Genomic DNA, 27,990 nt, shown 5'->3' with positions numbered 1-27,990 from the left:
AGCCAAGAGCGAGCTCTAGTGTGCACACGCACAACGACAATCGCGAGTGTGATGACGAGGGTGGCCCGCCGCGAGTGACCGGTGCGTGGTGAGCATGCAACAGGCGAACCAGGTGGGGGATAACGGGGGCCCGGCTACCTCCCCCGCGGCCACCGGGGCCACGGGCACGGCCACCACCAGGAGCCACGTGAACGGCGGCCGATTCGATTTCGACGATGGTGGAACCTACTGCGGCGGCTGGGAAGAAGGCAAGGCGCACGGACACGGCGTCTGCACCGGCCCCAAGGGTCAGGGGGCCTACTCCGGCTCCTGGCACTACGGATTTGAAGTCTCCGGGGTCTATACTTGGCCGAGGTAATACAACACGCAGCCCAGCGCTGACCACGTCACCATACACACGCTTTTCGGACAACGAACAGTTGGCTAAACCTATTTTCCAAAAACTAACATGGAACTATTCGACAATCACGTGATTCAGAAAACGAGACTCGGCTTGAGCTTCCTCCTGCTCACTGCTTTTAGGAAGTTTCCAGACCCGAGTCAAAAATAGAAGCAATATCGGTGTAGGTTGCTTAAATTGAGCAATTCATTTAATCAAACCGGATTTTACTTATAAAAAAACTTCATTTCCGTAAACAGAAGCACAATCAGTTTAACACTTTTTTTCACAATATTGAACGGATTCATCAGGTGGTTTTCGACCAATCCATACTAAACAATTTAGAAAATAAACTGCTACCAGTTTATCTTTTCACTGAGATTTGTGTAAAGCGTGTAGCTCATGTTGTTCTACAATTTTTCAAGAGCTTTGATTTTACCAATTTATTTTTGCAAATATGTACTACTAAAGCGTGATGAGTATCAACTCTTTTTCACAATTTTCCTCTTGATATGGGAATCGCGTGATTACATCGACAAACAAGAATGCTTAGTTTTTGTAAAAATATTGCACCAAAATAGCAAAATTATGTTCAAAACGCTCATATTTCTATTGTTCTTTATTCAATTATGGTAGTGCGAATACATTATTGATTTTTTTCAAGGCGCTTATTGATGTTTATATTTTTATCTAACACACTAATCTCATTTCCATTCTTACCAATTCATGACAAGTTACGTTTTTACAATATTCGATGTTTATTTATATTTATCATTAATTGACAAAACGTTGTATTTGTATGTATTATTATCAATTGTAAAAAATCTTTATCTTTATCTAACTTTAGGATAATCTAGATTGGAATTTAAAGTCAGAGTTTCTAATTTTTCGAAATAATTTTGGCAGCACAGGTAAATATCTGCGTATATAAAACAACAGCTTGTATCTTCCAATTTATTTAACCATCACAGCACAATATTGTTACTTTAGCCAGATTAACATCAAATTAAATTGTATGTTTTTGTTTAATATGATACATGTTTGCACAACCTTCCGCTCTACAAATTTAATAACAAAGCAAAGATAAGTGAATTAGTTTTGTGTTGCGAATTGCGATACGTGCAAGAAATTGGAATGCTTCAACATGTAATTAATGATGTATATTTAGAACAATATTTTTTAATTTAGTTGTTACAATATTTGGTTTATCTAGATTGCTGCTTTTGAGCAATATAGCTAGTCAGCTCTGCATTAATGCTTCAGCAATTCCGTTTAATTATGTCTCGTCAATGTTTAATTTTGGAAATGTTGACAAGAGTTAGTCGCATGTTAGTTCTGTTCTGTGGTACAATTCAAACATCTATAATCTAATTGATAATATCCCCAAATTAATAATGCTATTATTACTGTTTGTAATAGACACTACAATAATCTTAAAAGCAACCTTTTTCTTTTAGAAACATTTTGAAAGAAACTCCGTCTTTTTCCCCAGTCGCTGCGTTTTTAAGTAGCCTTGAACACTGGCAGATTTTTATCAGCGCGATAACAACTCGAAGGGAAAAACTCCAACTCCAGTAAAGCTTTTCAAGTTATGGAAACGACTTCTGTCGAAAACAATAAAAATTGATCGATTAATCTAAATCGAACGATGGCTGTTGAAGAATGACTGGACTCAAAGTTGATAAAAACAATCACGAATTCTGCCTGCTTGAACTCTAAAAAAGTGTTTACCAAAAAATTGTTTGCGTGTAATTGTTGTCTTGTAAACATAATATTTTGGTTTAAAATCCACGTATCCTTTCAGTTTAACTACGTGTTTCTTGTAAATGAACCTGTTACCACTGAGAACACGTACTTTACAAGGCTCAAATAAAAACAGTTTGCTTGCGTGCTCTATCATAAATTTTGCAGCACTTAGAGAGGGTGGGTGGCTTGTTGACATGTTTTGTTCGATGATAACATCTAAATGTGGGCCAAAAATATTAAAGTTGGCGAAGGATCGAAGGGAAATAAATGTTAAAATAATGAGAAACGCTCGAAATCCATTTCCAGGTAAAAGATCAAAAGAATACTCTGTGAAACTTCTATTTATTCTAAATACTTTAGAGCTTATTATTTATTTTTTACCAAATCTAAGGAGACTTGTTTATAAACTTTATAAAAATGTCTAGGTCTTCTACTTCTTATGTTAAAATAATCATAATTCGTAAGCTCCTTAGCCTCAGAGATATTCTGCTGTCGAAACACGAGATTCTTTCGAAATTAAGGTGTTAAGGAAGTATGAATATAAATATCTAGTACAGAAATTATAAGGAAATGATATCACCTCTGTTTGTTACACAAAAACACACGTTTCTTGCTGGCGTTTGCTTTTAAATTGGGGTAAATTATAATTGTGCTTATTGTCCGTCACATAAATAAACTTAATAAAGCGGCGATAGTGTCGTGAAATTAGTACCCGAAATTAACACAACCCAAACATCGATTTTCTGCCAGATTTTCCTAGCTCGATTAACATACCTCCTTTTGGCGCAATTGTTGGAGAAAATTAATATCAACGACCCAAAAAGTGGTATAAAGAAATTAAACTCTCGGTCTTTAATTAGTACAAGTATCAAAGTAAAGAAAGAAGAGTCTTGACATCGATTATAGTCATTTGCTCTTCGGTATAAACTAATTAATCGGGAAAAACACGTCAAGCATTGAGCAAACACGAAACGATATCGATTCAAGTTAAGTAGATTACTTTTTACTAATGGATCTCTGTGATGCAGCAGAATTTTCGTCTCATGCTTTTTAGATTTACATTTTATTACATTAGGAATGGTTCATTTCCCTTTTAATAACATCAGAAAGTCCTTAACAGTGAGTTGAAAGCACGGTCTAAAGTGCAAGAGGAGAAGAATTTTGTAGCTTGTAACCTCCAGGCTATAAACTTTTCGTCTACAAGCAATGAAATGCGGTTTACAACTTTGCTTTATTTGTCAACAAGGACATTTCTTGATATCAAAAGTAAAAGCTCTTCGAATTCTGAGGGATGTTTATATTATGTTGTGCGACATTTTTGAATAAAAACAAGAAAGTGTTTACCCAACTTGACGTTGTTTTGAAGCGGAAAATCCTCTTTGTTGTTGGTATCCAGCACCTGTTGCCGATCGGAAAGGTGCAGAATAAAGGAAAACCCATCTGTTTTTATTGTCATTTGCTTTTTCCATGAGAGCTTTATTTTTAAATTGCCATTAGCCGGTTATCTCGCCTTTTTATAGTCGTTGCGTAAATAGTTTCTCTTTTAAGTTTCATCTCACGTTTCACTTCGCGAATTGATAGCAGCCTCTCCGACTTCTGCAGAATTCCAAATCAAAAGAAACCGTGCCTAGTTTCTCTCTGTCTATATCCATTTGTTTCTATGACATATATCGATGGTTCTTCATTAAGTCGCAACGAAGTGGTGTCTATTCGAGTTCTTCGAAGTTCTAGCGTGGGGGCTAAATTTAGAACTGCAGTACACGTTACTTTTATAACAATCAGATGCGCGAAGTTCCCAAGAAAATTACAGCTTATCTCAGAATAGGAATGAGTAATCCGGGATCTTTCGCGCACTGTTAAGAAAAATAATCAAACACTTCATCGCTTGCGTAAAAGATTACGATTTCAAGGTGTTTTCTCGATTTACCTCAAAATCTTTGATAAGAGTTAACAATAATAACTCCATGCGGGTTCAACGTATCCGCGTTTTGCTCACTCAGCAATGTCCACGACCTTCTCTTTTTGATCGAGTTTGTAAATAAACATCAAATAACATTTCTGTGATCACGCACTATTTCGATGGAGAAATATAAAAAGATGGGACATCCCCAACATCCGGTCAGTTCTGAAAATGATACGCTTTGGTAACACTCTTTTGGTGTTGCTATTGCTAGTTGGGGTAGCCACCCCAGCCCCGCCGTGCGACTGCGAAGCTGTTAAAAACCTCAAGCTGTCAGAACAGTCGTGTCTTTTAAACCAACTCTTGCACATTATTGGGCATTTGGTGAGTTGCAACCCGCAGCCCCCCGTGGATCCCGAGGGGGTTAAAAGAATCTTGGAGGCTTCGAAGTGTGTGGCAAAGCCTCCACCGCCACTGCCACTGCCACTGCCAATAACTGAACCATGTGAAACTGAGCCTCCTGTCATTGTTATAACGCCGCCACCTCCCCCGCCGCCTCCAACGACCACTGCGTGTCCCTCGGAGGAAGATTATTCCGATTCCGAGTCCGATGAGGTCTTGGTAGAGTTATTTCCAAAGAAGACTACTCCATGGTTTCCTATAACGTTGTCCCCTTTGTACCAAGTGGTGCCTGACAGCGAATCTAGCGAGGAAGATGAACCAGCTCCACCACCACTGCCAGTTCCAGCTCCTGCTCCACCACCATTGCCAGTTCCAGCTCTTGCACCACCTCCACCGCCAGTTCCAGCTCCTGCTCTTCCACTACTGCCAGTTCCAGCTCCTGCACCACCTCCACCGCCAGTTCCAGCTCTTGCACCACCTCCACCGCCAGTTCCAGCTCCTGCTCTACCACTACTGCCAGTTCCAGCTCCTGCACCACCTCCACCGCCAGTTCCAGCTCCTGCTCTTCCACTACTGCCAGTTCCAGCTCCTGCACCACCTCCACCGCCAGTTCCAGCTCTTGCACCACCTCCACCGCCAGTTCCAGCTCCTGCTCTACCACTACTGCCAGTTCCAGCTCCTGCACCACCTCCACCGCCAGTTCCAGCTCCTGCTCTTCCATTACTGCCAGTTCTAGCTCCTGCACCACCTCCACCGCCAGTTCCAGCTCTTGCACCACCTCCACCGCCAGTTCCAGCTCCTGCTCTACCACTACTGCCAGTTCCAGCTCCTGCACCACCTCCACCGCCAGTTCCAGCTCCTGCTCTTCCACTACTGCCAGTTCCAGCTCCTGCACCACCTCCACCGCCAGTTCCAGCTCTTGCACCACCTCCACCGCCAGTTCCAGCTCCTGCTCTACCACTACTGCCAGTTCCAGCTCCTGCACCACCTCCACTGCCAGTTCCAGGTCCTGCACCACCTCTACCTCCACCCACGACCACATGTGCCTCACCTCCACCACCTCTACCACTAATAGAACTTGCCAAACCTCCTCCACCACCAGCTCCACTTGTTGTAGAACTTCCTCTACAAACACCACCTCCGCCACCTCCTTTAGTGATAATTTCCCCAGTTCTTCCCACTACGTGTGCACCACCTCCACCACCACCTCCACCTCCAGTAATTCTTGATCCTTTGCTTCTTAAACCAGAATGTCCTCCATTGAAGACCGAGACGTTCTTTATTCCCGTTTTGAAGTTCCAGGGACAAGGTCCGATCTCAGTTCAAGAACTAAGAGATTTCTTGTTCGGTTGTTCACCAACTTGCGAGAAGTGTCAAAAGAAGACGTGTCAGTGTTAATTCAAGTGCTGGCTTATTTATTATAAAATTATTTATTTTTTATTTCTGGGATTATTAAAATTTACCACAAAAAAAGTTTTTGACTGAAATCCTTGAAACTATTTCTTTTTCAAGCCGGTTATTTATAAAAAATTAACGACCTTTATTTCCATAAACTGATTTACAGTTGTGGAGCCCCAAGCAGACGCCGATAACTTTTAAATGCTTTTTCTTAATTTGTGGAGTTTCAGTTTAATTTTTGGACAACCTCAGAGCCATTCCGAAATTTATTGCAATTAAGAAACCCATTACTGAATAAGCATGTTCAATCGACAAATTATCTTGAAAGCGCAATCATTTCCCCATAAATTTCGCCTAATTCTAATCGATCGGAGTTTTCTTCCAGTGGGAGTTGCTTTGAAGGGCAATGGCAAAATGGAAAAAGACATGGACTGGGTGTGGAAACGCGAGGAAGATGGATATATCGAGGAGAGTGGACGCAAGGATTCAAAGGACGTTACGGTGTTAGACAATCCAATACGTCCACAGCAAAATACGAAGGAACATGGGCGAACGGGTTACAAGACGGATACGGATCTGAGACATATGCTGATGATGGTAAGTTCGTCATTTTGAAGTAAACAGATTTTGAATCATCGGTATTTTAAAATATTGTTCTGAGAAACGTGAACAGTAGACGGGGAAACATCCTTCTAAGTCCACAGAGGTGGAGTTGTTTACGACACAGACTGTTTATTTTAATGAAAAGACCTGAAAACGAAAGGCGGAAATTTCATTTAAATGATTTTTGGTGTGTTTGCGTGTTTGGATCCAGCAAGGTTTGGCTATCGGAGATTTTATCGGAATAGTTTGGATCCTTAAGCGGCGACTAAGCGTTAGTTTATACCAAAATAGATATCAATGTGAGGACTAAGCTTAAGGAGCGAAATTATCACGCTTGAGGAACAATTATAAAGTCAAATCGTTCCTCTGCAAGTTATACCTTTCCAGATTATTAAATTTCATGACTAATTATGCGGGGGAGGTGCTATAATTGGAGCAGAAGAAGTCGCTTTTTCCTCTTTTCGCTCCGATTTGTAATGTTTAATACTCAATATCTCGCCCTGTAGGCGGAAATTTTTGATTGAATGCGCGATCCCGCTTTAAACTGACACATGAATTGAAATATCAATGAATGTCTGAAAAGATCTAGAGCATTAGACCTATTTTAGTGAGAGCTGGCAAAAAGCCAATAGTAAATGAAACTCTTGTAGATATAAATTATAGAAGAAATGACGAACGGCAGCATCGGTGCAATCTTGTCCAGAAATCTTCCCCATCAGATAAATCCCCCATTTGTCGTTATTCCGTCAGCAAAACCTGTTAAATTTAAATGAAAAGCCTTTAGATAATCCCTCTAACGACTTCTCCTCGAAGAAAAATGTGTGTTTCCAATGCGCATTATTCCACCGTTCAGCTTCCATCTGACAAAATCATCCCTTTTTCTCCGAATTTACGGTTAACCGAGCTCGGTATCGAACTCAATTTTCATTACCTTATAAACGATCAAGCTTTTATTTGTATCTGAAGTGGAAAGCTCTTTGTCGTGCAGAAATGTAATTTTGGTGGAGGTGCCGGTCACGAATTTGTGTCCACAAATTGAATAAAATGTGTTTGTCTATGGTGAGATTTATTGGGAGTCTGGCCTCGGGGTCTCGAGGTCTGTGTTTTTCGGAGGAGATACGCTGTGCGCACCCGCCATCACGATCAATGTGGGCCACATCCACGTGCAGACGGATGGGGGAGACCACTAAGCCATCATCTATTCCTTCATCGTTTACCTTGTCTTTCGCAGCTTGCAATTTTATAGAGATTCTGAAACACGTGAAATGGGGTTGCTTTTGGAGATTTGCTCAAATGGAGAGATTCTGGCTAATTGTGGAACTGAGCACATTACAAAAAGCCAAATTTAGATTGTGACATCGTGGGTTATTACGATGCAGATTTTTGGCAGAATATTGGTACTGCTTTGATTCAGAAGTTAAAAATTAGTTTCAGGAGAAAGTTATTAGTCGGATTAGCTAAGTTGCATTCCATTATCAATTCAAGACAAGAAAATTTTGACAACTCTGCCGTTTTATTAAAAAAAGCTTTATAAACTCTATCATAAAAGGCACGTTCTAAAACTCCATTACTGCAATGCTCCTTTAAAATTAATAACTTTCTCGTGAAATATACCAACCCATCGATCAGCTTTCTGTCGATAATAAATATTTATTGTTTCATTCCCAACATCCCTTATAATAAATTTTTCGAATTTCTGGCATATGCACTCTGTTATTGCACTTTTTCCGTATCTTGCATTAAAGTAATGGCCGTGTTCTTCATAAATTTTACAAAACACATTACAGAGTCTTCAAGATGTCACATTGTAAGCCCAAACTAAAATGAATAGGTACATTGTGGTCTCGTTGTTTTTGATTAATAGTACAGAATCTCTACATATTGAGTTTCGGTAAAAACGCATGAAGATACTTCCAGTAAAACCACCTGAAGCTCTGGGATCTGTGCGAAGCGAACTTTCAAATTCTCTAAATTCTCTAAATTCACTGGGACAAAGTGATTGATTAGAAAGCTTCTTGGCGTACCACAGATTTTCCGCATAATTAGTGCCGTTTCACGGCGATTATGTCAATTACACCGAAGGAAAATCAATTTCGAATTTGAATTTTCTGTTTTATCGGATATTTTGCTTGGCCATAAAAATCACGATCTTTGAAGCAACCATAAAATGGTCGTCTGGCTTCGGAATATTGCTCTTTACATTATTATTCTGTTTGAAACTTTACTCGTCTCGTTCAAACTTGAAAGTGCGTTTTATAGACCAAAACCTAAAAGTACGGTTTTAATTTAAAATTCAACATAATAGGAGCGTCTTCGGTTTTAAGTCAAGCCAGTAAACTAAATTGCATCTAAATAGTTTCGTTTTATTATTTTATATAAAGCAACTGACGTAACTTGTAAAAATACCGTTTAGTTAACCATTCTGATTTAGAATCGTAAATGTTTTCCGTTGGACTATTATAGCATGCATTACTTAACGAGCTTCCACTCTTAGATAAATAATCTTAAGTTTCGTTCGATTTTTATAAATACGACTTCAATTAGCATGCTCTATTTTTATTGTCTGATTTGTCTCGGATAAGCAAAAAATCACGAGCTTTATTAAACCAGTTGCGAGAGGTAGTAATCACCTTTTGATAAAGTTGGAATTGATGTTGACATGTTTGACTGTCATTTTTATCGCCATAATTCTCATTTTTAATTCTTCTGGTCACTGAGCCGCGAAAAGCGATTAAAGTGAAATTTCAAACGGATTTTATCTGCGGCGTCCATAAAATGCATTGACATAAACGGCGGTACGTGGAAATACGGGGATACATACAGTAATTTTGTGAGTGTTCTGAAGTGGAAGTGGCGAATTTTTATTGGTATTTTGTATGTACATCTTTGAGACGGCGCCCTTTGAGATGTTGCAACAGTACTTTCAACATGTACTCAATTTATTTTTAAAACATAATTTTCTGGTAAATTCTTTTTAGTATACTTTGGTCAATTATGTTTATGATAAAGTCAAGTTATTTTCTGCAAACTTATATTTTAAGGCGTTTCGATCACTTTATAGATTGGCTTTGTTATTTTTGTATTCCCTTGCGAAATCAGTCAATATTTGATTTTATGGTCTGGGGATTCTTATAAAAAATATATGTACAATAACGAATTGTTTGAAATATTTGCTTCCTTTTCAAAAAAAAATTAAAATTTGTGATTTTCGCTCTTTAATTTTGCAGTTTGGTACAGTAAATACACTACTTAAAATCTGCAATTTCTTTAAATTTTACAGCTGTAGTACTAAAATTACCAAAATTACGAGTTTTGGTGACGTATATCGGAAAATTTTCGATTGTTTTAAAATATGTATCTTTTGCCCTACAGTTTTGCAATTTTATAGAGCTAATACACAACTCAAAAATAGTAACTTCCTCAAATTTCAAATTCAAAGCTGTAACACTAAAATTACCAAAATTACGAATTTTTGGGAAGGACGTTGGAAATTTTTGCTTTCTTAACAGAAAATAATTAAAGTTTGTGTTTTTTGCTCTAAAATTTTGCAATTGAGTAGAATTAATACACAAATCAATATCGGTAATTTCCCCAAATTTCATAGCTCTAACACTAAAATTACCAAAATTACGAATTTTAGTGAAGGATGTTAGAAATTTTTGGGTTGTTTTAAATGACATTTTTCAAAATTTGGGTCTTTTGGCCTACAATTTTCTAATTTCGTTGAGTTAATACATGACTCAAAAATAGTAACTTCCTCAAATTTCAAAGCTGTAACACTAAAATTAGTAAAATTACGAATTTTTGGGAAGGACATATTTTTTTCAAAACACAATTTAAAGGTTATAATTTTCCCAAATTTCATAGTTGTTATTGTTATATAGTTGTTATAAGATATTTTTGGAACGCCTTTAGATAAGTTGTGTTAGAATCCAGAATTTTTGTTTTAGCAAGTTTCATTTTGAGAATAAATTATCATTTTTCTGTGTTTTTGAGTAAGTACATATCTCATTTTCACAGTTTTGGTTTCATGACAAAGCCGAGAAAACATTTTTTTTTCAACCTATATACAGTATGTCCCCGGATTGAGTTCACAAGAGGGAAAAAAGTTTATTTTTCATTTTACAAAAAAATGACAAAGGAATAACATTTTTTGCTTATTTCAAAACAGATAAATCTGCGATTAAAATTTCAAAATTATTAGTTTGTACTCTTAAAATTAATTTTTTCATTATTTTTATTTATTAAATTTTGTAATCGTATTCAAATAATAGCAGGCTGTGGATTCACAAAATCAAATAGTGCGTTAAAGATTAAAGAAAAATTTTCCTAATAATGTATAAGTATTAAAAAATTGGAAAAAAATGCAATTGCATCCTTAACAATAATTGAGAAAATTCGAAACAGTCGAAAAAATTACGAGTTAGAATTGAACTATGTGCTAAAACAGGTAATGGGCCAATCAAATAGTAGAAATTGGTTTGAGTTAAGAAACAAATTTCATTCCTTTGACATTTTTTGCTAAATTAAATAAAAAAGTTCGTCGTTATTTTTTGTTTTTTTCGAATTCCAGAACACAGCTTGATAATATTAAAGTTTTAATTAAAGATTTATTTATTTTAAATTAAGCAAAAAATATTATTCCTTTGTCATTTTTCTGTAAAATGAAAAATAAAGTTTTTTTCCCTCTTGTGAACTCAATCCGGGGACATACTGTATAAAGTGCACTAAAGAAGTAACAAATTTTAGAACCGCTAAAATATTCGATATTTACTACATACTTATTAAAACTTGCTGGATTTTTTGTTTCATCGTAATTGTAATACAATTTTGTACAACGTCCAACTGAAGAGATAATTTTTACAAATTTCCGTTTTTGGAATGAACGAAGAAATAACAATCTAAATTGGCACAAAAATCGAACAAAACAAAAATAACTTGTTCGTGTTCATTTCCGTTCAAGGACTGTCTATTACAGTTTTACACCTTACTCCCATAAATAGCCACTTTCAGCAAGTATTTTCCTCTAATCCTGTCTTATTTGGTTAAACACGTGTCAGTATTGGCGTATGTGCGTTTGCCGGTTGTCCAAACCATAAACTCTTGTACGTCACAGTTAAAAATATTTCCTTCATTGATGACTGTCATAATTAAATTGTAGTTCCCTTGAACACATTTTACAGAATGTTGTAACCACGCAAGTCGTAAATAAAGAAACTCTGTGAACTCTGCAAAAAGTGTCTCTAGAGCCGTAAGGAACATCATATTTTATCCACCGAAGAGGGCTTTTATTTTAAATTATGGAAGATTAAAAAGCGCTATAAAGCTATTTATAAATTAAAAGGTGCTTTAAACGTTTGAATATTTTATGGAGCGTGTCTTTTGAGCTTTTGTGATGCTACCACACATGTTCTCTAATTAGTAATTACGAAAAAGGAAACAATGTTACGGGTCCCTAATTCTAGGGCGCTTATTTTCGAACTAATGAGACATTTATTGTACTCGGAAATTCAGGATTTCCTTAAATTTCTAATTATCCTTCGTTCACTCGTGGCCGTAAAAAAGGATCAAATATTTGGCATTGCAAGCGGTTTCGTAGTGTTAATACCTTGCCAAATACCTCAGGTTTCCTTACGTTTCATAACCCCAAGGAAATGAACAGGACATAGCATAAGGACGACGTCACGTGTCCTGACATTTGTAAATGGCGCCGTGAAAACGCAACACAATTAAAATTCCTGCGTTGTGAAGTAGGTTTTCAGGAGTGCAGCAGTGGAAGGTTCACTTGCCACTAAAATAGCGATCAGGAGAATAACTGGGACGTGTTTCGACGTCCTCGAAGCGTCGTCGTACTCGCAGTTTGACCGCCAAAGCAGCTGTTTATCCTGCTGTTGTTTTGCTAAAATTCGAAATTCTTCCAAATCTGAATAAACAATTATGAAGTAAAAATAGAAAGCGGATGCTGTTTTTGTCTACATTGAGTTATTTATTGAAGATCCGAGCTAATTACGGACGCTCTTTGCAAATATGTAGTTTTGGGCAAGAAAAGATGCAAGAGGGAGATGACTTGGCACAAGTTCAACAGCGAAATGGGATAACATACTTTTTAATCTTTAATTTATAGGCTTTCGTTCGATATGAAGTTCGTGAACCTTTAGGACGGCAGTGAAAGAAAAAAGAGAACGGAACGTCTAGTGCTTCTGTAATTTTAGACAATTTGGCGGCTACGCTGACTTTTTAAATTAGCGGTGACTAATGGACCAATCAGATTTTCATATTTTAGTTATTCAGCTTGGAGAGGTCAGTGTTCTTTAGGTATTTATTTTTCTTGGGTTTAAACGTTTACAGTGTTAAGGAACTCGAGATTAAAGCGGGATTCCAGAACGGTTACTTTTATTACCTTGGGATTTTTCGAACGTAAATTACGTTGGCTGCAATGATGAATTGACTCATTTCACTTCTGAAAAGTTTTAATTAAGAGCTTTGTACATTGGCGCTTTATTGATTTTTCATCATACAGGGTGTTTCTTTTATTCTCTTCGCACAGGAATGTTGAGCGACGTCTGAATTATTATTACTTAATCGAAAAAATGTAAACATTGTAAACATGGAGACGTAAAGTTGATTTATTGAATTTTAAATATCTCAGATTCCGCTGGTTTAACAGAGAAGTTCTGAATTTTTCTAAATCAACAGCTGTACAAATAGAACCGCAGTTGGCTCTAGTGCCCAATTTTTCGTTTTATTTTAAGGTTTCGAATAAATCAATGTTGCTACATCTCTTACGAGAATTTGAGAACACAAAAATCGGTCCTTTTAAGTCCACAGTTTGCGCTAATAAAAATTAAAAATTGTTGACAGGACTTTTTTTAAACAGGTAGCCATGGAATTCCTGAAATCCATTTTTTATTTTTATTTTATTCTGAATTCTTTTAAGTTGGGATTTTCCGGGATTTCTAAAGGTTTTTTAAGATTCCATAGTCTCAGGATCGCAAGAATTTTTTTAGAGTTTGATTTCGATTCAATTTTTTTTTATTGTAGACTTTTTAAGCCCAATTCAGGATGCTCTTCGGTCTTGAAGAGACTTCTAAGGTTCGACAAAGTTCTCTAAAACTCATCGATTTAAAGATCAAAAGTTTTATCAATTATTTAAATGAAGGGCTTTTAACTCTTATCTGTAGGTACTCATTTCCACGTAACAATGTAATTCTACCTAATTTTTTTTCTTTTCTTTGTAGAGTTCATATTTTTCTAGGCCATAATAATTACATTTAGATATTTTAAACACAGTTTAATTTCTTTTACTTTGCATCCAAGGAAACTAAATTCACTTGAAGTTTGTACATAAATCTAAGAATTTTATAGATGAGTACGCTAATTACGTACACAACATATTCTAAGAAAATAAATGTATTCTGGACTTAATCAGCGAACTATCATAATATTTATAAAATATTTATATCATAATCAATATTTTTCGCTTTGTGTAAGAGCTGAAGAATCCCTGAAAAACTGCGGATGTTCCCCATTAGAGCTCCAATTGATAAAACCGAAAAAGTTCAGATTTATGGCGCCATTACATTACAATTTATAACGATGCCTCCAAGATTTACGCGACGAAATGAAAAAAGTTGCGACCCGAAATTTTTCAGTGATGTAACGAAATCAGGTGCAGTTTTCATTTTCTACATCAAGCATTTTGGAGCCATTCCAATAACATATACACAGTACGAATATAAATGCAGCCTACAATGGTAAAACATGAGGTTAGCACTGATGATTTCGATTTCGCTTGCGAGTTTTCTCAAGCGTTCGAGCGAGAAAATCAATGGAGAAGTAGGTTGAGTAAACGGCAAATCCTGAGATGAGTCCTCCAAACCATCGAGCTGCTACGATTTAGCAGTTTTCGAGAAAACTCAATGTCTGCCAGAAACAATAAATTTTACTGTCACAACATCTCAGCATAACCCAATTTAAGGACTCCATCAGAATGCTATCGGGTTTTCTTGGGAATTTTTCGTTTTTCCAGGAAACCGAAATCAGGAAAATTGTTACCTTGGTTCCTTTATTCATGCTCGTGTTGTCAACTGTAAATATTGCGGTTGTCTTGGCAAGGATTATAGTTGTATTCAAATCTATTTTTATAATTAGATTGCGGCATTTTTATATCATGTGAAAGCACAATAGACCACTTAAAAGCTCTAACAAGGTTCCGTTCAAGCACTGAATCTTTTTCACTATCATAAAGGTAGAAATGGTCGCCATTTTATTACATCCCCTGTGATAAAGTTGCGGCTTTATCGCAGATTCTGGTGAATAATAATCTGTTAAGAGGGTTTTTGAGCACACGGTGTAAAGGACCCTTATCACCGACATGATAAGAGATGACAGGAGTAGTGTCGGGTTTAGACTAATTCAAAATCAGCGAATTTTTCAAATCTGGAAACGGTCCAGATTTTAGGTGGATACCAAGACTATAGTTGCCAAAATAATTGAATTTGTTAACACAATAGTATTGTTAGAAAAAGCGAAAAAATCTTGAAAAAACTAGTCAAAGCGGATCGTTAAACCACCGGGATGGTTTAATATCACAGAACATTAACAGAGGGAAAATCAATTTTTCAACTGCAAAGCTATAAAGTGATCAATAAATGATTAGTTTTTCCTCACGAAATACCGCGTGAATTATTTAAAATCCCGACTTTTAGCACAGTCATAAAATTGACATTGTACTAACTGACAATGATATTTAATGAACCAGACTCATAACACAAACATTCCCAATCTGAGTGATTAACAATTTTCCACAAAATTTAAATTGGCTTGAGCGCCAAAGGAGGTTATAAATAAAATGTGTTCATACCCAAATCCCATTACGACCAAATTATTTTTTGTAGCAGGGCGGATGTGTCTCTAGGGAGGTTTTTATCACGTTTTCGGGTTGCAATGTGATTTTGAAATATGCACGCTAATTGATTTGATATTAAGTTTGTACCTACGTGTTAGGTTGTTTATTTTACTGCGAATTGATGAATTATAGAAAAAGGGGAAGGGTCACAGGCTCAGAAATATTATTGATTTTAAGTGATCGCCATAAAAAGTTAAAGTTTCCTGAAATTCATGAGTTACGAAAAACCTTTCGTTCTTTTTTCTTAAAATTCATTAGAACTTTGTTTGTATTAAGGAAATTAGCGCTGTTGTACAAAGTTACGACTAGGCAATTATATAATAACGTGATATTTTTACAGAGAGGAAAGTATGAAACTGCTGTTTATTACATTTAAAAAGTTTGCTGGGGCAAAACATACAAAGAGGATTTTATTAATGTGGACACAAAACTTTAAATTCGCTTAGATTTTTATGAGTGCTTTAGAGTAATTAAGTGTAATGTAAAATACGGAAAGAAACGCCTGTGAATTAATAACGTAAAAAGCAAATAATGCAGAACAGTTGGTAAATGTTTATTTGCATTTTAGAGCGTGACTAAATCAAAATTGTTTACAATTTTACAGATTTTATCTATGTCCACAATAAAAGTGTGTTTTGTATTACTGCTGTTATAGATCGTAGAATTTTATTAAAAAAAATGAGAGCAGTCCGCCCCTCGCACTGCTGCGTTATTCTTTCGAAAAGCCAAAGCTCCCAGAAGTATACAGTCACCAATAACTCCACCACGCCCTCCTAAAAGAACTAAATTTATTGAATTACGATTAGTCTAGAGCTGACACAGCTAAACTGGCAAACTCTTTTGAATTTCAATTGTTGACTGGCGTGAAATTGCTGGTATTTCTACCGCAATAACTCATGTTTTGTCACTAATTACCTTGCAACACGAAAAAACATGTCATGATTAAAGTCAAACAAAAGTGACGACGGCGCTTTAGGCGCATCGCAAATGTCAAAGATTGCGCATAAACTGCTTAGAGATTCGAGATTAGGAAAATCAGTCAGCGATTATGTTTATGTGTTGTTAAATGTTTAGTAAAAAGCACATTTGAAAATTAGATAAGATATGTGGGTGGTTGTTAATTGATGGAAATTTATGGGTTGTAATGTTTTGATTGTTTAAATTAATTCCGAGCGTGAATTTAATTACGCGAAAATTTGTACGTAAAATTCAAGTGTGCTAGTTTTTATAGTTTGTTATCATATTTTTGCGTATGTTTGATCTGTTTATTTTGTGCACTTTTATCTAAGTTTTATTATAATTTCTTATTGGAATAAAGCACTTGTGTTATTTTAATTACATGTGTTTTTATTTTATGATTTTTCAAAAGCGGACTGAAAATTTAAGGAAGCAATGCGCTTCTAACGTTTGAATTTTTGGTCAAAGGTCAATTGGCGGATTTGTGAGGAAATTGATTAACTGATTATGATTATTAAATTATTATGCATTCACACACAAATTTGAACATGTATAATAATATTTGCACTTACTAAAAATTTGATGATCATGCGTTGCATAATAATTGCCAAGGGCGCTACCTTCGCTGACATAGTTAGAAAAGTGTTGAAATGTATGATAATGAATTGTATTAGATCAGTGCATAATTCAATTTGTAATTCCTTCATTCTGTTAGTTATTTAGATTATATAAGTAAATTAAATCAAAATAAAAGTTTAGAAAACGTTGTTAAATGTAGTGACAATAAAAGACAATGAACTTAACAAAAGTAAAAGCCGAATTGAATTAATTTTTGTTAAAATAAAAACAACTTCAGTCTAAGCAAACTGTCTTCTTTCATTAAACTTTTGCGGGAATGGTATAAGCTAATGGATTAAACATTAAAAACTAAATTAATTAAAAGTCGACTAAGTTTCTGTAAACGTCAGATTAAATGTAACCAAATTAAACTATGTAGTTTTAAATTGCAGTCTTGGGAGACTTGAGCAGAGCAGTTAGCTGATGCTATTTCTTTCGTGTTGGCATTTACATCACAATTGAGAGTCAGTTCCAATAAATTTCTGAAATAGCAGATCGTTGCAGTTAAAGCCACCAACATATTTCTGATTCCAAGGCTTGCGTCGGCGACGTTTTCATTCCATAACAGCATTATCGGTACTTTATTTAAAACACTTAAAAGGAAGATCTGTTTAAAGTCGTCTGACATTTATTCTTGATTTTGCCTATTTTTGTTTAATTTGTACGAGTTAAATGTCTGACTAAATATATCTCTGACAGGTAAAAGACCTCTTACTGTTTTACATCATTAAAAAGTAAAAGAATAAGAGAATGAAACGTATAATTATTATATTATATTTTAATAAAATCGATACGAAATGAGGTTCCCAGTTATGTGTCTGTAACTTGCAAAAGCCAGACCTACTTTCCGTAATTTCCATAGTTGCATTGTCAGAAGTTTACTCTGCATACACTTTCGTGTATTGCATGTCTCTATCGCAACTGTTCATACCAGATTAAGTCTTCCGCTGCTATAGATCCTGACTAAACTGTTTGCTCTTTAACTTCCATACATCCACTTAATCTGTTGCTTTTTGGGTAAAAACAGCAACAATACGGCGATTAGAGCCAAGTTAAATTTAAACCAAACAGTTGGTAATTACGAAGGGTACTGGTTAGTCACAGATGACGATAAGACTCAAACTATTTATTCGGCAGTTTCGTAATATTACTGTCCATCTAATTATAATTTCCACAGTGCTACGTACAAAGCGTGCTGGTTGAAATTTAAAAATCGTCCAAATATCCACAAATAAACCGCATACACCGAGTTCAGCCATAAACTGGTGTCGGCTCTGCCGAGGTTCACTGTGGTTAAATATACACACGTTGCACGGATATATGTATATGCGAAATTACGTCAATTCATTCATTAATAGGATGGTATGCCATATTATTGGTATGTGAGGATGGGCAGCGTCGATATTCACACGGGGCGCGCTGTTTGCTTCTATTATTCACGTTAATTGGACGATTTTTTTCCTTCCAATTGACATTGGACTATGAAAAGAGGGTTTAACAATTTTATTGATCGCGTTTTTGCTTGAAATAAACGCGGCGAAGGTCTATTTTCCCATTATTTTTATTCATTGACGGGAATCAAGGACTTATCGAATTGGTCGAAACCAAATGTTTCGTGTGGTTGGTAATTATCGGGAAAATTGGAAAATGTGGGAGTTGAAGTGTAATGTGTTACAATAGATTTCAGTCTCAATATCGTTAAGCATAATATTTTCTAGATGAACTGATTACGTACGAAAATAAATATCAAGTTTTTCAATCGAATGCTATTTTTTGCTCTTTCAATCAAATTTTCTCTTGACGTAAAGGTTTAAAAATTTATTGATGAATTTTTAATAACAAGATGTCAGTGATTGCCACCTCTGGTACTGACAAGCTGAAAATAGATAATTATTATTGATTTTACACATTTTTAAAAACTGAGCGCTTTTCTTGTTAGTTCACCTTGTCTGTCACTATCACGGGATTATTTAAATAAAAAATTAAACACTTGCTCAAACGAAAGTGGAAAACAAATAAAGATAATAATAACCAGGTCGCTACACTTTTTACGAACTTAAAGCACCGGATGTTTATATTTTTTTTATGAGTGCTGATTTGTCAGGAGAGACAGTTTTAGTTTTATGTGAGTTTTGTATAAATTTCGGAAAAATGGAATTATTTTATAAACAATCAAGATCAGAAAAATTGCCAAATCTGAATTTTTATTTGGAACCAACCTAGAACTTCAATTTTGGAACAAAACTTTCACTGTGTTTCTAGCAGTGTAATTACGGAACTATTATTAACTCGCTCCAAGTCTTTTTGTTTCTGTCCGGCAGCAATACTTTCTTGGCGATATTTCAAAATCGCGACAATAAACGTTCAATTTGTGCAAGTATTATGAGTGCATTTCACGCCACATGTAGCCCAAACTCTTGAATAAATCCAATCAGATTTGATTACTCTAAATTTCGCAATAACAGGAATTTTAAACTGGTGCATTTCCGAGCGCTTTCCTGTTCAATTGAACGAGCTAAAAGCAGCTTTTGTTGTTTCCAGGCACTTACCAAGGACAATGGTTGAGGGGTATGAGACACGGCTATGGTGTGAGAAATAGTGCGCCATTTGGCAAAGCGTCCAAATACAGAGCTAACAAGACATTAAGGGCGTCGTTGACGTCTCTTCGCAGTAATGAAGGCAATACGGGGGCAAATCCAGAGGCGGCGGAAAAACGAGACAGACGGGTTGACGATTCCAGAGGAGGTTTCGTCCTCAAGATGAACTCGGCTGAACCCACAGCCAGAAGGCGATCTCTCGGCTCTGGAAACATCAAAAAGGGCTTGCTGATGGTGAGGGTGATTTTTATTTAGTTTTATTTGAGTTAAATACGGTGACTTTAGGGGTTGAAGTTGAAAAAGCAACGAAGTACTGGAGACTTGGAGAAAAGAGGTGGTGGTGGGTCTGGAAGTATCAGATCTACAGGATCATCAGCCTCTTGGGTCAGCACCGATTCTGCACAGTCGGGGGTGACCAATGCTTCTATACCGTCCGATTCCAATGCGAGTTTTGTAGTCGAGGTAAAGAGTCCGATTAAGATGGAAATGCGATTTCACATTCAATTCCGTTTACCAAATTTTTACTAAATGGGCAATTTACATATGGATGTATGGTAAAACAGGAAAGAAAGTTCTGATTTTATTAAATATGACCCAAAAGATTTTAATTAACATAAGTGACATTGTGAGTTTTTGGAACGTAAAACTGCAGAATATAAACGAGAAAATTAAATAACTATAACTTTGATTCCGTTTCTCCTAAATTTGTTTAAAGCAAAGAATAATAATTAAAACTCATAAATTTGTGTTTCTAGTCTCTTGTTTAAAATTATAAACAACTTTGTAATGGCAACTTTGTATTTCGACCTTTGCCCACTGTTGCAAGAAGCGCTTGATGGGTTAATAGCCGTCAGCGAAAAATCCGCGTTTCTTTCATCACACTTTGAAATGAATAGTAATCGAAGAAAAATGTGAAGTGGCGGGGCTAACTAACCACATCCGAATAGAGTTAATTCAGTAGTGTAAACTATTATATTTTTAGGATGAGCAAATGGATCCCTCAGTTACAGAAACTTATATGGGCGAATGGAAGAACGACAAAAGATCAGGCTTCGGCATTAGCGAGAGATCAGATGGTCTCAAATACGAAGGCGAATGGTACGCAAATAAAAAATACGGTTATGGTGTGACGACGTTCAGCAACGGTGAAAAAGAAGAAGGAAAATACAAGAACAACGTTCTAATAACGAGTCAAAAGAAAAAACTATTTTTAATGAGATCAGCTAAATTTAGGGAAAGAATTGATGCTGCGGTGAATGCCGCTCAGAGAGCATCAAAAATAGCGTTACAAAAAGCAGATATTGCGATAACGAGAACAGCAGCAGCGAGAGGTAAGGCTGAACAAGCAGACATTGCAGCTGCTGTAGCGAAAGAAGATTCAGATGTAGCAACGGCTGTCGCTAAACAATATGCACCAGATTTCAAACAACCAGGTCTCGAAAGACTGAAAGCAAGACAGATAAAGTACCAAATTAACACTGATATTAGCATAAACCAGAAGGAGAATCCTCCTTCGATTAACCAAATTCCAAATCAAGTACCAAATCAGGTTCCTAAAAATGTACCCAATCAGATACCAAATCAAGTACCTAATCAGATACCCAATCAGATTCCCAATCAAATACCCAAACAGATACCGAATCAGATCGGAAACCAAATACCCAATCAAGTACCCAATAAGGTACATAATCAGAGTTTCTACGGAAACAAACCAGAATATCCACAACCACAAAACCAACAAAATGTAGCTTTCAATTTACCAGCGAATCACCCAAGCAATGTGAACAACTTGCCCAACGACACTGGGCCGCAAGTGGGCTACATTATCGACAACAAAATCGGCAACGACTACCAAGCTAACAAACCTAGAAATTCTTTACCGTCCGAAGAACTACCTTCTTCTCAATACAACACTTTGAGGAGAGGTTCTCGACGAGTATCTGGTGATAGACCATATTTAGGAAACGTAGGTCAACAGTCTTCGATAGATCATTTCGATCACTACAAAAGGCCTCCTAGTCGAGATTCGAGTGTAGATAGATATTCTAGAGCGACAGGTAGAATGAGTAGTTCCAGAGCGCCTTCCGTCGAAAGGTCATCCCGTCCTCCTTCTGAAACACCTGATAGAACAAGAGCACCGTCAGTTGTCAGAGGAACAACACCAGGACCAACGAATCCGGCGAAGAACGGTTCAGTGCTTACTGGAAGTGCGGCAAAATTGTCTGGAAGTGCCGCCAAGTTGGCTGGAAATAATCCTGGACAGCCACCGCCTTTCGAAGAAATTATTATTCGGAAACGTGGACTTGGACAGGATATCATTCCTTCTCCCAACCAACCGAAAAGAACTGAGAGCCTATTCATTCCTGGAGCGCCCACGCTGCAAGCTGCACCTAAGGTTAGTCAAGGGTTTCAGATAAATTTACTAATTTTTGAAGTTGTCGTCTTGTATAATTAATTGTGTATAACAACAGTCGAGTTGATCAAGGTGGTGTATTCTACCGGCTTTCTTATCGATCTAATATAATTGAACAATCAATCAATAGCGGAGAAATAGAGGCGAAGATTTTTTTAACTAAAATGATTTGCTAAAGCGTTGGGGCGGATCCCAAACTTACTACAGAAAAAACATTTTTTCATTGATGTCAGCTGCAATATCAATTTAACATAAAATCGTAGTCATATAAACAATTTATAGAACGTTGTTTAAAGACGTATTTGTTTTAAAAATAGTCCTGCAAGTCCGCAAATAACGTAAGAATTTGGACTGAAATTAGAATAGTTTCTATTCGAAATCTATAAATTTCGGAATATTTTTAAATGAAGTTTGGTCCAATTTTTAACAACTACGAGAGATTGAGATTATTTTCACTATTTACCAAATGGCTATTGCACTTCATTAATGACTTTCACCTATCAAAATATTTACTTGCAACTTTCTTGCACAGATAACATTTTGTAAAAATAACAGTAGCGGTCATAATACTTGAAACTAATTAATTGTTAAAGAAAGGAAGAGAGAGTTTGCCTTCTGCCGAATCTGCACTTTACTGCTTTCATGTGTGATTTTTGAGCCGCTTAAACAGATAAAACAAAGCTTTTGTAACTCGCTAATAAAAACCACAATACCTTTGAAGCTGACGTGCACATATCAAACTATTCCCTCGTTCACATTACCCTCAGAAGTTCCAAAAGTCGATTAACTCGGTAACAAAGCCAATGTAAAAGGATGACGATGACAGATTTTCCACCTTCGTGATTTATTGGAAACTCTATTGAGATCGTACAAAGCGTCGCAGCCACGACTTATTCAAGAGTCAATAATTATTTAAAAATTCCGATTTTTCGCACGCTCGAATGAAGAAATATATCACGGAACTTGGCTGGGGTTGTTAAATTTCTTTCTGTTCTCGCAACATTATACGAAAATGATTTATATCAACAAATTGAATTTATTTATATCTGGATCGAAAGTGAGATTTTTATCCCCGCCAGCTGCTCAAATAATTTGGCCTTTGTTCTAAAGTTTGATTTTCTGGCACCGACCAGGCGAAACCAGCGCAATCTCGCTGATTTCTTCGAGGTAATTTAACTAGTGTTCAGTACATTGCTTACATTTTCGTTTGATCAGTTTCTTGTATCACTACCGCGAAATTGACATTGAATGACGATTTCATGGCGTAGTGTCTATAAGTGTTGGCAGTAGTCGGTGCCATCGAAGGTGGGGGCAGAAGGCGTCTAAAAGCGTCGCTGTAGCAGTGCTAGGCTACGGGTAATTATATCACCACACTGAGTAACACGAGTCCATCGTCAGTTGTGGGTAACCTCGTGCACCATGTTGTGGTACCAAGATGATGACGAGGAGGAGAACCTCATGTTTTCCCCCGCCCTCATGGCCCGACGAGCTTCAGAAAGCTGGATAGATACACCACCTGTAGAGGTTGACATTCGCTTTCGGTAATGTGACCGTTGGACGATTTCAGGAGTTTGTTTAAGACGTTTTTTTACAATATACCCAAATTGTAAGTACAGGAATATACAGACGTGTGTATTCATTTGGAGCGACTTTGCAGCGAAGGAATGTCTAGGGATTTTTGGCAGTCGTTGTCACGGTTCTAAACTATTTTTTTAGAGGAGCTTTGGGCTTTGGCATGACGAGGCATTCACTATGTAACCTTGCATTCGGCATAAACAAAAACAGACGAGCACTGATGGAGCAATCAACCAAATTGAATTAAGATGAAAAAAGATCGACAAAAAGATTTTATACAAGGTGATATCTGCCACTTTTCATAAATAGCTTTGGAATTTGACATGGGTTGGCAGCTCTGCTTTAAATCGAGTTTGACATTTCAGTACATATGAAAAAGACAGAACCACCTATTTTATTTTAAATGGCTCTATAAGTTCTTAAAACTACAGGAAGTTGAACGTTTAGAGGGCTTTGCTCCTTCTGCTTTAAATAGATCGTGAATGCTTGCCGTAGACTATGCCATTGAAATGACAGAGAAGTCAGGAATTTTGACCATTTTTAAATTAGTTAAAGGTTTAGAGCCGCTCTTGTAAAATGTTCAAAAATGTAGAAGACAGTGTTCTTATTAAAAAAATTGTCAGAAGAAGATACTTTGGGTTAGTTTTCTACGAATTTGGGTATATTGGGTGGTTTTAGAGCCTCCTGAAATTTCCCCACGGCTGCGCCGGCAAGCGCTTTATCGTTTTGGTGATGTGTGTTAGCAGAATCTGGTGCCGCAGACTACGTTGCAACGCAAGAAATCACTGCCCGATTTTCAGGAGTTGCCCAGAGCCACGGGTGCCATGTCCAGGGAGGAGGTGTCTTATCTAGGATCGGCGCGTCGGGAGGAGGTTCGTCGACAACTGGAAGAAAGTGAACGTCTTCGTGCCAACCCTCTCCTCTACTTAGTCAGTCCGCAAGTTAAGGTAATTTGAAAGAAGTTTTCTTGTTTTGGCCCCTAATAGATCAAGTCGCAGCAGTGCTGACGTTTCTGCGTCTTGATCTGTGTGGATAGTCTCTATAAGTGAATAGAACTGTGACACACTTTGAGTTTTCTCGACTAATGCCTCGCACTGTTTTTCTTAAGTTCGACTTTACCTAGGTTTATCCGAGAAGTAGTCGATATAGTTAGTTGATCTACCAGTTATTTACCCGGAATGTTGCGAATGACTAAGAGGGCTATATTTACCTGTGATCAGGAAGTGTATGGAAAATGACAGTCGTATCTTACTCTAGACATCTTGTCTTATTTTGAAATGTTTGGGAAATTTTGGCATGTGAAGCGAATATGGCCGAGGGGTATTTATAAGTAGTTCTAATGAGCCTTCAGGATTCGACTTTAATTGCAAATTGCATTTTTTTTTTGTAGCAATAAACTTGAAGTTGCCGTTTTCGTTTTCATAAATTACGTACCACAGTCGGAAACACATTTTAATTATGATTTAGTGGAGATACGAGACATGCAACATAATTTAAATTTTAATTATTTTTAAAAATTGTCATGAGCCTACATTTTTATTCAACTTTAGATGGATTTATACTTAAATAAAAGGATAATAAAACCAATTTCTTTTCATTGTGCGCGTTTCAGAAAGAAGCATCCTCGGAATTCCAGCACACATTTATTTCAGTTAGATTTACGGCGTCACCAAAACCATTTCTCACTTCTCCCCACAAATTTCTTTTGTAAAAAAAAACGTTACACACTTCTGACCTAATTTTGGAAGTGTCAAATCAGAATGATATTTTCAGAGTCTAAGCAACTGTTGTCGCTGTTAATCGAGATATTTTATTTTTATTTTATACTAATTCTAGCGGATGGGAAATTCTGTAAACAACAGGAAAAACGATACACTTCAAAAGTTTATTTGACCAACTTTACGGCGATATTTATTCATTTCTGTCAGTTAAACTGAGTCGAGAAATAATAACAGGAAGACCCGAACATCCAGTTCATGATTAGGGTTGAACCCCGCGGCAAACTTACCAAACTAAATAAACTTCGATTCAAATAAACTTATAAATGCAAAATTTATACACGCAGTTAAACAAACAAATTTAGTTCAGTGATAATAAATATTGGCCGGTGATTTCCAATTTACATCCGCATTTCGATTCTGGAAAAAATGTTTTCAAACGAGCAATTACTTTACGTTTTTCATTTCATTATTTCCATTAGGTATTAAAAGCAAATATCAACAAATCGAAATAATGCACCATTCTTCAAATGTCTGATTCAATTACTTGGGCGACAATTTGATTAAACGCCTACATTTTCCCGACCATTTTCAGCTAGAATTACCGACTCTACCATTTTCATCTCGGTCACTCTAGTATGTCCCATTAATTTCCACCGTTTCAACCTCGTTTGGTAACTCACTAGTAGATCAACCCTCTTGTGAAATGAACCTTTACGTAATATGTTTGTTTTCCTTGCTATCGCATTACAGAGATCCGATAGGTATGTTAGAGCTCTAGACTGTTTTACTACTGCTGTTTCTGTTACTGTCAATGGTCTGCTGTTATCGTGCTGTTTTCGTGCCCATGATGTAATAATTGTTCTTTTGGTTACTACCTAGGTCGAGTCTAACGTTCCTGCACTTGCTGAAATGCATTTTACTTGAGCTTTCGCACTAGCGCCTGAAAACGGAGCATGTTTAATTAATAGTGTTGTTGTTTGAATGTCTTTATATGTAAAATAGCGATACGATTTATGAATTATCTGGCGTTTTTCTGTCGGGTTCCAAGAGAATTTTTAGGCTATTGTCGAGGTTATTGTAATTGTTGGCGCGGTTCCAGGAATTAAATTTTAAGCTTCATCACCACCAGGTGGAATCAAACCTGGCTGTTAAAACAGATTTTTATTAGAAACAAGGAAAAAACTTTTAAATTTAGAGAAATGAAGGTCTGCAATCATAAAGCAGGAATTTCTAACAATGGAACTTCATCAAGAATCAGAAAAATTCCATTGTGATGGTAACCTACATACCAAGAAAAATAAACTGTGGATTTTTTGCCGTTGACACACATTTTATGCAGTCGTTCAGACTAATTTCTTTTAGATGAACATATTAACTTATTTATGTAACACTTGGACGTTTTATGGGACCATAAAGATGGTAATAAATCTAAAAATTTTCGAAATCAAGCTCGTTTGCTTTGTTGCATGCTGTTTTTAACAAAGAATTCCAGTTTCTTTCACGTGACGCACAGCTTTACCTGAGAGAAACTCCACGAGCTTTCGCACCGAGCTTTGCGTAATTTGAGGTGTTTTCATTGTTAGTAACTTGGTGTTGTTGCAGGATTGGCTCTCGCGCCAACAGCTGGTGATTATAGTGCTCTTCATCAATATATCGTTGGCCATCATGTTCTTCAAGCTGCTGACATAGTACAGGCTAGGCGTCAGAGGACGCGTGATTCAGCCGATTACCCAACTAGACAATTGATGGAAATTGTATATTAGGACATATTTTTACAACACAGATTGGGTCATGCTTGACTTTTGACCAAGTGTCGACTATTATAATTATAATAATCGCGTGATCTTGTTGAAATGCTGTGTTTGGGAACATTTTCGCTGTTGGAGTTTTTTCTCAGATTTTATCTACGTTTGTTTATTTCATCTTGTTCGCATTGTGGTTACTTTGTTGTTGAAAACTCTAATATTTGGAATTTTGTTATGTTTACCGTTCACAAATGACGTTGTAAATAATTGTTATCCTAGGTTTTAGACTAAATATTTTATAAACACGTTCTTTGTTTACTTGGGTGCTTTAGTGGCAAAACAGACAAGGTGAAGCAAACAAATTTCAAATAATTTATCATTATATTTGACTTGTTGTAAGCGTTTAGAGGCAAAGTATATTTAGTTGTAGCTTATACCTATATCGTTCTCGGATTCAAGCCCGCAACTATATCAAACAACTTCTGCAAAACGACATTGACAATTCTGCGAAGTTGTCCAATTCGGGCTAAGACCTCTGCAACGAGATTTCTGTGCCATTTTGCAATTGTCATCAAATTTTACGGGCACAAGTTTTGTTTGCCGGGTCTTGACACTTTTTTGTAACTCTCTTGCAGGCAGGAGAAGAAATTGTAGATATGGAAACGGAAATGAAATGTTTGTTTAAAATTTAAATTTTAAATGTTTAGCTCTTTTACATATAAATTTATAAAAGGATTTCTAAACTATTTTTGCGTGCCTTGTTCAACTTAAGTGATTCGTAAATACTGTTTGTAATTATGCAAACATTTGTATGAGCATTAAACAAAATTTCTAGATTTATATGGAATCGAATGTGTATTACGATGTGTCTATCACTTTATATTTTCAATTAAATAAACAAAAAGGGCTGACTGCATTCTTCCCTTAGTCATATTGACTTTTACTGCTTTGTTTTATTTTTCCCAAAACTTTAAACGCCTCTAATTCAGTTATGTATATTATGAAAATTAGCACAGGATTGGATTTTG

At 36.4% G+C, this 27,990-nt stretch overlaps 1 protein-coding gene across 4 annotated transcripts; it reads left to right on the top strand.

The window, feature by feature from the left end:
• Positions 1-27,905, top strand: jp (junctophilin). Of its 4 annotated transcripts, none has more exons than XM_088035879.1 (7): positions 1-354; positions 6,211-6,422; positions 19,453-19,742; positions 19,794-19,970; positions 20,491-21,903; positions 24,297-24,443; positions 26,820-27,905. In XM_088035879.1, exons 1-7 carry the CDS (start codon positions 95-97, stop codon positions 26,904-26,906), a joined length of 2,586 nt encoding a protein of 861 aa, XP_087892005.1. In that variant the 5' UTR covers positions 1-94; the 3' UTR covers positions 26,907-27,905. The 4 variants fall into 4 exon arrangements, with proteins under 4 accessions (XP_087892005.1, XP_087892004.1, XP_087892003.1 ...); XM_088035878.1 differs by having other exon boundaries at positions 24,243-24,443; XM_088035877.1 differs by having other exon boundaries at positions 24,240-24,443.
• The last annotated feature ends 85 nt before the right edge of the window (positions 27,906-27,990 follow it).

Source organism: Gnatocerus cornutus, chromosome 5 (genome assembly GCF_029298725.1).
Source record: "Gnatocerus cornutus isolate USDA-ARS CGAHR chromosome 5, icGnaCorn1.1, whole genome shotgun sequence".
Lineage (NCBI taxonomy): Eukaryota > Metazoa > Arthropoda > Insecta > Coleoptera > Tenebrionidae > Gnatocerus > Gnatocerus cornutus.
Note: the sequence above shows the minus strand (reverse complement) of the source record. Positions and strands in the feature narration are given on the sequence as shown.